Genomic DNA, 13,966 nt, shown 5'->3' with positions numbered 1-13,966 from the left:
AGCATCTTTACACATGCAACACTGATGCTTATCTGAACTTTCCTTTTCAAAATAAACAGGTCTCAAATATGCAATAACGCAAATAAATGTCCATCTGCGAAATCCTGATAGTAGATGGTAATGTTAAGGTGAGAGCAGGTGGCCCGTTCTTGCCTCTGAAGGAGGCGACCTGTCTCTCCTGTTGACTATCATTGAACGTCACCTCACAAAACCAGCTAGACCCCGATTCATGAACTGAGAGAGCTTCAGCCCTTCTGTGCACTAGTCACACAGTTTGCAAGATTGATATAATCAAAACAGCATGCATTGGTGTCAAAACACAATGTCACACAACATGCACCAAAGCACAACTCTGCACACAGATAAGATGACAACACATTAGATTAACCAGCATCTTGTGCGTTTTGTTCTTTGAAATGTGTGCGAATTGTCGTGTAATAGAGGTGACACCTCAAAAGATGGAAAACCACAAGAGCGACACATTGAGTTTTACGAGCAGCATTAGCAGAACATATCAAGCATATCTAAAGTGTTTCCTGTCACAAGCTGTGTGCTCACATTAGTGATAAATGGTCATTCATGAACAAATTGTTCATTTTCATTCCTCTAACGTGACAATTAAAGGATTAGTTCACCTCAGAATTCAAATTTCCTGATAATTTACTCACCCCCATGTCATCCAAAATGTTTAAGTCTTTCTTTCTTCAGTCGAAAAGAAATTAAGGTTTTTGAGGAAAATATTCCATGGTTTTTCTTTATATAATCTTCAAGGGCTACCAACAGGTTAAAAGTCCAAATTGCAGTTTAAATGCAGCTTCAAAGGTCTCTACACGATCCCAGCCGAGCAATAAGGGTCTAGCGAAACAATCAGTCATTTTCTAAAAAATAAATAAATAAAAATTACATACTTTTGAACCACAAATTCTCGTCTTGCACTGCTTTGTGATGCGCCACGCATTACGTAATCACGTTGGAAAGGTCACGTGTGACGTAGGCGGAAGTACCGAGCAAGTGTTTACAAAGCGAACGTGCAAAGACTAATGCTGCCTTCACGTGCTATCGGAAATGTAATAATTCCCACCTCTGAAGTCGTGATTACGAGCTCATCGAAAGGCGTTCATGTGCATTTTTTACCTAGGAAACTCATATTTACGATCATTCTGAGCACGTGAAGGCAGCATAAGTCAAAGGCCTTTACAAAAAAAAAGGTAAAACATCAATGTCAGACAATTTTGAAGGAGGAGAAAACAAGATGACGTTTGTCACCCTACCGCAGAACTTCCGTCTACGTCACGCATGACCTTTCTAACGTGATTACGTAATGCGTGGCGCATCGCAGAGCAGTGCAAGACAAGCATTTGTGGTTAAAAAAAGTATATATATATTTTTTTTGTTAGAAAATGACCAATCGTTTTGCTAGATAAGACCCTTATTCCTCATCTGAGATCGTGTGGAGCCCTTTGAAGCTGTAATTGAAACTGCAATTTGGACCTTCAACCCGTTGTACCCCAGTGAAGTCCACTATATGGAGAAAAATCCTGGAATGTTTTCCTCAAAAAACCATAAACATCTTGGATGACATGGGGGTGAGTAAATTATCAGGAAATTTTCATTCTGAAGTGAACTAATCCTTTAATGACTCAGACCAGAGTCAAAAGGTGAACTAATCAATTCTGTTTCCTGTACTAGCATATACGGCTGTCATGTGACAAAAGAAGGAATGACTCAGACCAGAAGACCCTGAATTAATCATTTCTGTTTCTCATAATTTGTCATTGGCTGTATTATCATTTTTCGGAATATGATCAAAGTTTGTGTAAGTAGATGTGTTGGGAGAATCTGGCTATTGAAAATGTAACATTTAACTTAATTCAGCGAAAAAATGAAGGAAATGACTTGAATAAAGATTTGTTCATTTTGCTGAATGAGATCCAGTTCAGTAAAATGATCCGATCCTCCCATCAGTCACAGTCCTCCGGGTTCTTTTGAGTAACTAATGCATCACCAAAACAACAAACAAACACACAAACCACACACTGTCACGATAAATTAGTGGTTCCAAAGGGTTTTTGCTTAGAAAAATATTCACATACATCAAGTTTTTCTGGAAGGAAAACAAGTAAATTTGAACCGCAAGGCCATAAGGTCACCAGCTTTCTTATCAACTCGACAATTTTGTGAGAAACAGGTTTGACTGCATCTCTTACACATGACAGACCAAAGAAAACAACTTTAAACTGGATCATTACACTTGTGACAATGTTACCCATTATGCTCTTTAAGATCGATTCAGCCTTAAACACTGAACATTAACTTAGTTTTAGGTTCTGTATGGGGATCTTTTGCTCACCCATTTCAACAGGTGACTAACTCACCTTGCATAAAATGGTATATTGATGTGTATCGAGATATTAAATAATTAGCATATTCATGTGATGGCATTTATATAGTACTCAAAGGTATTTCAAAGAATACCATGGTACTACCATAGTACCAAAAATAGTACTTATTTTCTGAATATGAGCTCTTTAAAACAGCACCAATGGTAGTTACACCATGGTATTTTGATAATAAACCATGGTAGCAAATGACAATTATATTAATATACCACAGTTTTTACATAGTATCCCAAAGTAGTTATAAAAATACTTGAAAATGTAAAAAAAAAAAAAAAAAAAAAAATGTTTCTGTGTATTCCCACAAGTACCCATATAGCCTACATTTTGTTGAAGGCTGCCAGATTCATCTCAACAATATAGTGTTTAGGATATTAATAAACAGTGTTAGAAACCTAAGACAGGTCACTATCATTATCATAAACACAACCATGTAAATATTATGTCATCATTTACCTCTCAGCAAGCGTGGACTGTGTGCCGCTCATTGGGCTTTCCTTTCTTGATTTTCTTCAGCTCTTATCCAATTAGCATTTTACCATGGTAAAACACCTTTGTATTCGAAAGAAAAATAATAAACAATAAACAACAACAACCGGGTGGCACTTCTGAATTTTGACAGTTCCGTCTTGATGTTTACGGGAGTGTCTCCTCTTGAATGGAACAACAGAGAGAAACAATCTTATGTTTTATATTTCCACGGTTTGTCTGTGTTGGTTTTAGTACGCTGTGTCATTTGACTGTAGCTCTACAGATCACAAAGAGTTAGCAAAGCAAATCGATGCTAAAAGCAAACACAGATGATCAATGGAGGAAAACTCTTTCTGTCTGTCTGAGACGCTTCATCATTTTCCCAGCCAAAATGCCACCACATAGACCGACAGGCTTCCCCCTCGCCTCCGTCTGGATACAGTCGCCTTTGTCAATCCCAAACCACGACTGGAAGTAAACTCAGAGAAACAATCTTGTGTTAATATGTTGCCTTACGAATGAAAGAGACTGTCCGGTTGCATTTCGCGTCAGTCCAAAAGCTCTTGGCTCATTTTACAGTCCCAAATGTTACTTCGTACGTCTCGGCGGTTTTCTATCATTTCCCCCACGAAATACTTCCAACTCGGCATTCCTAAACAGAAGCAAATCCCATAGGCGAAATCGTCTCTACTGTAAAAAAAAAACGTAAGTTTGCAGTACAGACTACACCACCAATTGAACTGATACAGTAAAATAAGTCTGTAAACTAAATATACATCCTTTTTAGGCCCCTTACACGCTGAATGGACTTTTTCTCCATAAGAATGTATCCTGTCCTCTCCAATGTGTGGAAATCTGGGGAAATTCACTCAACGGATGGATTAAAACAGCCACACGGTTCAACCTTTCATCGCAATTCCTCTCCTACCTAGTCCAACTTCCAGAATTCCCACATTTTCCACTACAAAATTGGTAGAAAACTTTACAAAACGTTTGATGTTTGCGCTAGAGGCAACGGTATAGTTCCCAATTCAGGAATTCCGCTCAAAAAAGCTTCGTTTCAAAGCGGCAATAAAATACAATCCAAACTTGACGGATGTGCAACACATATTTCCTCTCGCGAACAGATTCCCACTTTTCGTGGAATAATTTGTTTGGAAACTTTGGTTTAGTCGGGTCCTTCCCTTCTTGTCTCCATGTTTTCCAAAATTCAGTAGTTTTTAGCCGTTCTTTTTCCACCAAAATCTGTACACCAAGAATTCAGTCTCTATATAAACGCAAATAAAGAAAACACACACACATGTGTTGTCACATGTGTCAGTTTCGCGCTGTACGAAGATTAAAAACGATTAAGAAAAAATCACAAAAATCCAGATAATTCCTGACTTTCAGTAAAATCACATCCCGGATTCCTGCGCCTGCTGCGACGCTTCACCTCCTTTTGCGTATCCTTCCGCAAACAGCAATATCGCCTCCCAAGACTAGCCTACTAGTTGTCAGTGGCAAATTAACAACATTACTCACTCACTTAAACGAGTAAATCAAGTAAGTTGGTTTACAGATTAGCCAGAAACTGCAAAGAATAAACAAAGTCACTATGTTAATAATGATACATTCGATAGAAGCAGATCAATAGTTAAATGAATGCGGAAATCGATTAAGCATGTGTAACTTTAGCTAATATAGGCTACATTCATATTCATCATATATTGTATTGTAATATTCAACAACAAGAACAAAAAAACATAACCTGCTATTATTCATGGTCATGTTGTGTTGAACAATGACAGATGATTTATTACTTAGGCCAATGTTATTATGATAAGACCAAATAAGGAGAAAATAAAACAGAAATAAAAAATGTGGAATGAAAGACACTGATACAATAGAGCTGTGATTTATTGGCCAATAGCGATTAGGAGCATATTTAAATCTTTTGCGCCACCTAGCGGTTGAAAAGTTTTGAATCATATATGGATATTATATTTCCAGTTTATGATCCCAGTAACATGGCAGTGTTTTCCCATCCGACACAAGAAAATTAAAATAAAACTATAATAAAACACAAAAAATGTGCAGTTGTGAAATTATAAAGAAATAAAAAGCTGGAGGTCCAGAAAATATTTTGACAAAATATTTGGTCTAGTTACTTTTTCTTTTAATAATCAGGCAAAAAAGCAGTTGGTTAATACCATTCAAATAGCATCTAAACTTTTCAAATTTATCTTAGAGTGGTATTTTGTTTGTGCATCAAGGCTTTATTATAAGGACTCATACTATTGATAACTCATCATCTTTAAGGATATACAGATATGATTCCTACAGGAAGCTGGAAGTCTTGCAGTGTATCTGAAAATCCACAAGACCAAGAGTTTAGTGGTGAATTGCAGGTTGACACCTGCAAAACCAATTAGTATCTGGGAATAGAGTGTGGAGTGGGTTTAATTCTACAGACAGGCATCAAAGCGTGTTAAGAAAAGTTTGGCTTTCTTTCCAAAAATCGCACATTTGGAGCAGTATTGGCTCCTTTCTGCCTGCTGAGGAAATACAGTACCAGCTTGTGCAGTAACAGGCTCAAAAACACCTTCTCTCGTTCACAGGCTCAATAGCATTAGCAGAGTGTAATGTCATTGTCCTGTCCTGTTTGATTGCACATTCATGTTAATGTGTAGTTGTGTTTTTTAACACTTTGCTTTGGTGTTCGTAACACACAGTTCACTCAGTCATTAAAATACACATTTATGCGGGAATTTTAAAATTGTGTTTTCCAGACCTAGGAATGTCATGAATGTGTATCAATAATATATTGCATTTCTGTCAATAGATCCTCCCAAATTTTACACATTGCACCTTTGATATGCCATGAAAAAGTTGTGTAAATGAATAAAATCTTAATATGTCAAGGAGTAATATATTAATATGTTATGAAATTAAATTAAAATTAATAAAATCTTAATATGTCAAAGAGTAATATATTAATATGTTATGGAATGAAATGAAAATTAATAACATTTTAATATGTCATGCGAAAGTTGTGGAAATTAAAATCTTAATACGTCATTGAAAAGTCATTAGAATTAAAATCTTAATACGTCATGCAAAAGTTGTGGAAATTAAAAACTTAATATGTCACAGAAATTCATAATACATTAATATGTTATGGAAAAGTCATGAAAATTTAAATTGTAATTTGTCATGCAAAACTTGTGGAAATTAATATCCTAATATGTGGGAAATAGTAATATATTAATATGTTATGGAAAGCAATGAAAATTAATTAAAAAAAAATCTTAATATGTCATGGAAACGTCATTAAAATTAAGTTAATTAAGTCATGGAAAAGTTCTGAAAATGAATAAAATCTCAATATGTTATTGAAAAGTTGTGGAAATTAATAATACTTTAATATGTTTTGGAAAAGATGTGGAAATTAATAATATCTTAATATGTGGTAGAAATGAACAAAATTCCAATATGGCATGGAAACGTGAAAATTAAAAAAAAGAATTATATGTCATGGAGAATTTGTGTAAGTAAATAAAATTTGGGAAAGTCGGGAATTGGAAATAGGAAATTTTTCTAGTTATGTTTTAAATATTTCACCTTTTATGAGTGCAATCTATGTAAATGTATCCAGTAAAAAGTAATGGAAAACCGTGTAGGAGTAACGTAGAAACCGTGTTAAATTAACACAATCCTTTGAGCTACATACTGTATATCAGCAGATATGCCATTTTTTCACAGAATGGACTATTTCACTTTAACAGCATGTCCATTAGAATCCTCCAGCTTGTACTGTTCCTTCCATCGCCTGTATTTGGAGCAAGTTTTCCTGCAGGCAAAGCGTGCAATGTCCACCATGAAAATCCAGGAGAGAGTGTAAATAGCCACCCCACAAACTTTCACTATCAGCGATGGCTTTGGAGATGTTAATTCACAGTACAGCATTCTGCTGCCAACACCGATCCTCACAGAGGCAAACAGAAGAATGAAGAGCAGGTCCACCGCATCTCCAGCTAAACTGTCATAGCGGCCCATGCGCTTGAGGAACCAGCGGGCCTGCAAGAGCGGGTTGGTGATCTCGCTGCCAAAGAGGACAGCGCAGGTCTCGATGCCTGACTCGCCAAGTCCCAGTGCCAGCAGGATTCCAAGGATGCTCATGGTGTGGTGGGCCAACATTACCGGACCCTCAGTGCGGAAATACACACACCAAGCCATGTCAAAGAAGAAGTATCCCAAGCTCAGAACAAGAGCCAGGATCTGGAGAGATGTGTTTTCAGTGCCTATCAACAAGAGGAGAGTCAGAAGTCACTTCTAATTCATTATTAAAGACTTGATATTTGTATTATTATTATTTGTATTTTTTCAGGAATTTATTTAATTATTTAAATTTAACTGATATATTAAAAAAATAATTTAATTTTTTTTGGCTCATAGCCTAAAGATACTCAAAGGTTTTTTGTTTGTTTGTTTGTTTGGCTAAAGGTTCAATAAACTGTTCCAAAAGTTGTGGAAATTAATAATATTTTAATATGTTATGGAAAAGTTGTGGAAATTAATAATATCTTAATATGTAGTGGAAATTAATATAATTTTAATATGTCATGGAAAACACTTTGTAAAGAAACACTAAGCCCCTATAAACCGAACACATAATACACATGCGCATGACATCACCATTTTCAAAAATTCATGTTTTTGTATTTTACATGGACACAATCATGGTATCATATGTAAAAACTTGCACGTTGAAACCTGTTTTTCAAAGGTTTGCGTTTTCAGGCCCCCAAAACGCTGTTGTCGTGTAAAGCCCAAAGTATACTTCACTTTTTACGTGTACACGAGGGTCAGCGTACAGTGTGTGTGACGCAAATTTTGTCATTAGAAGAGTATGCGTGTACTGTACGCACACCTCCGGATTTTTGTAACCACCCGTATTTGTACACGCAGGTTGCACATGCGCATTTAATTTTTTTTGCAGTAATTAGTTTATCCACAAGGTGGCAACTGTGCTCTGGGGGCATCGATTCACAAGGTAGTCAAAGAAAAACTGCATAAACAGAACAGACTGGAATAGAGTACCTCAGGGATGACATGTTTTTGTAGGCCAGGCCGGAAGTTAGCGGCGCACGGGTTCCCTCGATCGAAAGCCTATGCATTTTTCCCATAGACTTTTGGAAAATCGCAAAAAATAAGCTCTGTGTTTAACAAAGGGTTATGACACTTACACGTTTTGTCTATCAAAATAATCTTTACAAGTTAAAACAACATTTATACATTTTGAAGCCTAAATAAAGTCATCAGATATAAAAAGCTAAGAGTAGGCTATAAACGGACTACAGCACACCATGGTCGCGGATCAACGTCACCACCACCGAGCTTTTCTCAACTTTATTTAAAAAACAACTTTATTTAAAAACATGCTCGCTGATTATGATCTGCGCTTTGTATGAATACTTATCCACTTTTTCCATGAGAAATGCTGTCCAAATGTCCTATTTGTCATGATGACGTCTAAAGTAGGGTGACCATATGTGCCATTTTCCCAGGACACGTCCTGTCCAGGATTTCTAAATTGCCTAAAATGGCTTTAGCCCTTGCCTCTTTAATCGTGAAAGTGGTCATATCGATGTGCCCCCGGAATGCGATTTCTACACGGAGGTCTGTGCAAGCCACTGTTCTTATTGACAGTCTTTATGCAATGCATTAAAATGTTGTCATATTTGAAATGCGTTGGCCGTTCTCTGTAGATTCAGCCTTCTCGCAAGCCACGATTTGTCGATTATGTATAATGCATGCTATTGGTCAAATTATTTTTCAGTCATTACCTTCCGCAAATATGAAAACAAAACCAAAACTGGGACATTTTATGCATCTTAGAAATCCTGGACAGGACGCGTCCTGGGAAAATGGCACGTATGGTCACCTAAAGTCCCCACCAAAGGAAGGTTTAAAAAATCACAAGCGGGTTATAACTGGTGTGTTTTATGTCATAGATCAAAACGTGAAAATATTTAGAGGCTTTGTTAACCACAGACTTTATTTCAGGCGATTTAGCAAAAACTTCGGGGCGATGGAACCGGAAGTCCTAAAATGCTAACTCGCTTCCGGGTTTTGCCTACAAAAACACGTCATCCCTGAGGTACTCTATGCATGCAAGCTACAACAATGATGGAGGCCTACATAGACGAGAGATTGTGTGAAGAGGTTAGAAAGTACCCTCATTTGTACAACTCCAGCATGAAAGAATAGATGTTTACATGGGTTGTAACTCGTAGCGAGAGATTGCTCAAAACTGCGTCTGCGTTGAACGGCTGTGTATGCGTCATACCTGTCAACACTCCTGTTTTGCCGGGAGTCTCCCGTATTTCACACCCATCTCCGGCCCCCCTCCCGTTTTGCTATTACTCCCGGGAAACTCCCGTGATTTGTATGGCCCAAACTTAGTTGTATGAATAATCATTATACCTTGGAATATATTCCAAGGTTATTCCAATAAAGGCAAGCATCACAATAAACCTCACAAGAATCGAAAATGGGCTACTTTCCCATAAACTGGAGTGAGATCATCATAGACGTCATGTCTCTGTTGCGATCTTTCCTGGCGTTCTGTGGCGCGTGACAGTGCCATCAGTTCAAGCAGAGCGCACGAACCGATCATCTTTTCCACTTTACCAGTTACAACATGAAATAAACATGAATGAACCTCTGAAGGTATGTTGAAAGATACATTACAACTTAACGAAATCCGTATCATATCTCATGTAATCGCTCAATGAGTGTTTCAACCGCGGAAAGACGTCAATAAAACAGATTGTGAAATGTCACATTTACCGTCCCATTTACCTCAGAAAATCTGTATAGTGTCCAAAAACTCGTTAGTCAGCTACAAAAATGAACTTAGAGAGGAGCATTTTGCTAAATATATGCACCATAGGCTATTGCATATCCATTATATTTGTACTTAACATGTTCTTCAGTATTGAATGTACCCTATATGTTTGAATAAATCCGTTTTATGACAGCCACCATTTAAATGTTTATATTGGCTAAAAAACGAGTAGAAACATAATTAAGTCATTAAAAATGTATTATAATGTTGTTTTTAAAACTTCTTTATGTTCTTTACATAGCTTACAAATCGATTAATTTTAACCTTTAATAATATAATGATGTACCAACTGTTGCTCTTGTATAGTTTACAGTATTAGTTGAGAGATATTTTTTCTTTGAGGAAATGTGCCATGTACTTAACCTTACAGGCCCCAAATTAATCAATATTGAATCGAAGGTAATCAAATCAAAATCAAATCGCAAGCTCCAATTGTGAAATTTGTGTCAGTGCCCAGCCCTAGTGTCAATATATATATATATATATATATATATATATTTTTTTTTTTACTTTTTTTTTTTTATTAATTTGAATCAAATGTTGTTTTTCCCATTTATTTTCTTGTTAGAGTGCACCAAAATGCTTCGTTTACATGTTAAAATCACAAAAATGTTCTCATGGGGAATGATTCCCCCAGACCCCCCTACAATTATTTAGTTTGTCACCTTTTTCACCCCTTCTGAGTTTGCAGGTCTGATTTTTACCTAGAAAGTTGTATTTACGATAATTCAGAGAGTATGTGAAGGCAGCATAAATCACAAACGGCACAGAGGGGCACACCGGCCATTTCGACCGGATCGGTGTAATGTTAATGTATTTACCCATTTTTAGTTGAAAATGGTGTCATGTAAACTGCCCCTAAGCCCTCATTTGTTTCAGTTCCTTGTTTTGTGTTATCTTAGCATATGTGTTTATGCTGTTGCTCTGCTGCTTGGATTTTCTCTTATTTTGGATTGCCCTTATTTGTTTTATTGTGTTAAATAAAGTATCTTAATTAGGAAGTGATCCGTTTCCTCACATCTAATATAATAGAATAGAATAGACCTGAACATAACCGAACATAACTGCTGGTAACACTCTTGAAACTTTTAACCCAAAACTCCATGAGCCATAAAAGCCTTTCTTTTTTATGTTTTGTCTAAAGGTTCAAATAAACTTCCATTAAAAAAATGGAAGTCATAAGTCATGCTTTATAGGGTTCAAATCTGCAATAAATAAAAACTAAACCTATTTATTTTGAAAATTTGCTTTCCCTCAAGAATGACATTCCTTTTTTGACGACGTCATGCTGGCAGCTTGGGCAGAACATTCTCATCCACTCCCCTCCAATCATCAGTCTGCTGCAAGCTAGATGCACTAAAATCAAGCCCTATATTTTTTTAACATTCAGTATTCCATTTCATTCAGAAATACATCACAATACTGTAAAAAAATAAACAAACAAAACAAGGCAGGGCAACTTACCTGGGTGTGTGAAAGGCCATGGCCCAGCAATGAACCCGATGTAGGCAGTCACACTGACGCTCAGGATGCCATGGAGCAAAGTTACCAGCCTGCAGTTCCACTCATAATCTCTATCACTGTTCAAGTGACACAGCAACACGTACAGAAACAACCAGCCAATCAGGCTGCAACTAGTCTCAACAATCAACAGAGGCATCTCTGCACTGGAAAGACAAAACAGATAGAAATATTAAGATATTATCAGCAAATATTCATGTCTGCATCAGTTTTATTATAGATAAACTTGAAATAAAATTAACCTTAACTGAAATAAAATAACACACATACACACACACAAAACTTATTTTATTCAACCTTATTTTCATTTAGTTTAAGTTGATAATAACTATAGCTATAGCTAAAACTGAAATAAAAATGAATACACTCTATACATATTTCTTAAAACTTTTTTACCAGACAATTTGAAATGAAATTAAAACTAATTCAAAATATTAATAACTATAATAGTATCTAATCTCAGTAATAATAAAATAACACTGGCATCCAATCAAGACACTTTATTTCAGAAGATTTTTTTCTCTGTTTTTGAATTATTATTAAAAAACACTAATGAATATCTCAGTAGAGTGACTTAACTGTTCAAATGCATTTTGCATGTACAAACCTCAGATACAACTCAAGCACATGAACCTAAACATCCTGGTAAATCCATGAAATCAGCTCCAGGATTCTCCTCAACCCACTGCACTCTCAATGCACTGCAGCGTCGTGTCGGGATGCCCAACTGCAAGTGACATCTCCGACAGAAAAATCCTTCCTCTCACGAGAGTGGTGTGACACGGCAGACACAATCAGAGTGTAAAACTACAATGCTTCTGGTCGCTCACTTCCTCTTCTCCATGCGGCCTCAAGCAGCTTGAGCCTCTTATGAGATTAGACTCCTTACTCCCAATATACCCATGGATAAATTCCAAACTACATGGAGCCATTCATCTGCCCATCCTGTGACCTAACATTGGGGTGATAATTTGTGCCCTCATAAACTTCCAACTTTAATTTCATTCAAGCTGTACTGTAGTAAGAAGGGAATTGGGCCAACGAGGGAAGTATTGTGCAACGTTTTAATGTCAGGTGCTGATGGACGTCAATTAAAAGACACAGGATTAGTTTGAGTCACAGTGTGTAATCAGACTGCTAATAGAGAAACACATGAATGCCAATCATACATGTTGCATTACAGTTTTCTGAACAATGTAGTAGTATTTCATGCATATGTAAGTCTTTTTTTTTAAATTCAGCATGAAATGGAAGTTGCGATAGTCTTTTCTTCCCTATTGTGACACCTATATGAGTGAAATAGCTTCTCAAACAAGAAAAAATGTAGGACGGAACTTGGTTTTGTCCATCAGGAATTGACTGGATAGTTGTGGTTTGCTATTGCTGTGATGTCATGTGAGTGACAGGTCGTCCCGCCCTCGCGCCAGTAAACAAGTTATCAGAGAAGAGAAGAGATGTCGCTGCACGAGGGAGGGGAAGTTATTTTGATTAAAGACTACGAGGCACATGAATTAAAAAAATAATGATGTGCACAGATAAATCATTTATAACAAATACAATATTCCATTAAGAAACAAGAATTGTCTATTTTGATTTCATAGAGACTGTAAAGGCAAGCATGTTTTAGGTACTTCCTTGACAGACTTAAAACCCATATTCAGAACACTTGTTTCCAGCATCCTTTCTTTACCCTTGAAGAGTGTCCTGAGGATGGGGACGGGTATCTGAGCCCCAGCATTAACCCACATACAGCTTAGCTATAATCTGAGACAGAGCAAGGTTATTACCTCCCAACAGAGACCTGGAGGAAATAACCTGCAATTCTGAAACTTATATACATATGTAAATAAAAACATCAGGATGTGGTCACTTTTCCAAGTTCATCCAAGAAGATTTATAACAATTTATAAACTAAGAAATACATGTATTGAAGTCATGTTAGCTTACATTTCTTCTGTTCTCATAAATGAACACTAATTAGCCCTAAGTATCTTCATTGTTCAGAGAGACATAAATGCTGTGATGATAATAAAACTATTAAACTTATAAAGATTATTCTCTGGGCTGCTCTCATGCACATATAACAAATTTAAGCACGTTAAACATGATATTAAAAGGGTTGTATTTAAAATTCAAATACACTTGTTATTAGCGAAACCGGTGGTCGTTAAGTGAACTGCAGCTTGTGCTCGCACTCGTGCACACATAAAGTACTGAGAGTTAAGACTGAAAGTGTTTCATGGTTTAAATGCCCCGATATACTCACGTCGAAAAAAGCGGCAGTTAAGAAAGCATCATATAGCGATGTGGATATGTTTGCACCAGCTCTGCAATTCACTGGCATCATGTCGACAGACAGGTAGGCTAATCAATATTTCGCTGATAAGTATAAAGTAGACTTTACACTGTAGATCTGGCTATGTGAGACTAAAGTTTGTAATAGTAATTAATTCCTTTTCTTTGCATGACAAATTTACATGACAGAATGGCTCTTTCGGCATTATTCTGAACATTGTATTAGCATTTATTTGATGGTCATTTAACAGAAGAGAGGCTCTTGGGAGCGTGCGTAAACGTCATATCCTTTTGATTTTCCCGGCAAAAACGACCCGAGTTCTTCACATAAAAATTCTTGAAAATTCTTATATATAGCCCTTTAAACTCTTAAAATTTTTAAAGATGTAAA

General features: G+C 36.5%; 2 protein-coding genes across 3 annotated transcripts in view; both read right to left on the bottom strand.

The window, feature by feature from the left end:
* Positions 1–4,317, bottom strand: part of arhgef12b (Rho guanine nucleotide exchange factor (GEF) 12b) — an 87,899-nt gene extending 83,582 nt beyond the window's left edge. Inside the window, 1 exon segment of the mRNA XM_051893387.1 lies at positions 2,853–4,317. Coding sequence (XP_051749347.1) covers positions 2,853–2,884 — 32 coding nt within the window. The 5' untranslated portion in view covers positions 2,885–4,317.
* A 1,783-nt stretch (positions 4,318–6,100) lies between these two features.
* tlcd5b (TLC domain containing 5b) lies at positions 6,101–13,845 on the bottom strand. Of its 2 annotated transcripts, none has more exons than XM_051894447.1 (3): positions 13,547–13,845; positions 11,224–11,426; positions 6,101–7,150 (listed from the first exon to the last, which is right to left on the bottom strand). In XM_051894447.1, exons 2-3 carry the CDS (start codon positions 11,417–11,419, stop codon positions 6,618–6,620), a joined length of 729 nt encoding a protein of 242 aa, XP_051750407.1. In that variant the 5' UTR covers positions 11,420–11,426; positions 13,547–13,845; the 3' UTR covers positions 6,101–6,617. The 2 variants fall into 2 exon arrangements, with proteins under 2 accessions (XP_051750407.1, XP_051750408.1); XM_051894448.1 differs by lacking the exon at positions 13,547–13,845 and adding an exon at positions 11,888–12,475.
* Between the last annotated feature and the right edge of the window lie 121 nt (positions 13,846–13,966).

Source organism: Ctenopharyngodon idella, chromosome 5 (genome assembly GCF_019924925.1).
Source record: "Ctenopharyngodon idella isolate HZGC_01 chromosome 5, HZGC01, whole genome shotgun sequence".
NCBI classification, from domain to species: domain Eukaryota; kingdom Metazoa; phylum Chordata; class Actinopteri; order Cypriniformes; family Xenocyprididae; genus Ctenopharyngodon; species Ctenopharyngodon idella.
This window is presented reverse-complemented; position numbering and strand designations above follow the sequence as displayed.

Bases quoted from the DNA above. Each gene is read 5' to 3' on its own strand.
- tlcd5b (XM_051894447.1), bottom strand. From the start codon at position 11,419: ATGCCTCTGTTGATTGTTGAGACTAGTTGCAGCCTGATTGGCTGGTTG. The intron at 7,151-11,223 runs GTAAGTTGCCCT...TCTTGTTGATAG, and splicing joins ATGGCCTTTCACACACCCAG to GCACTGAAAACACATCTCTC.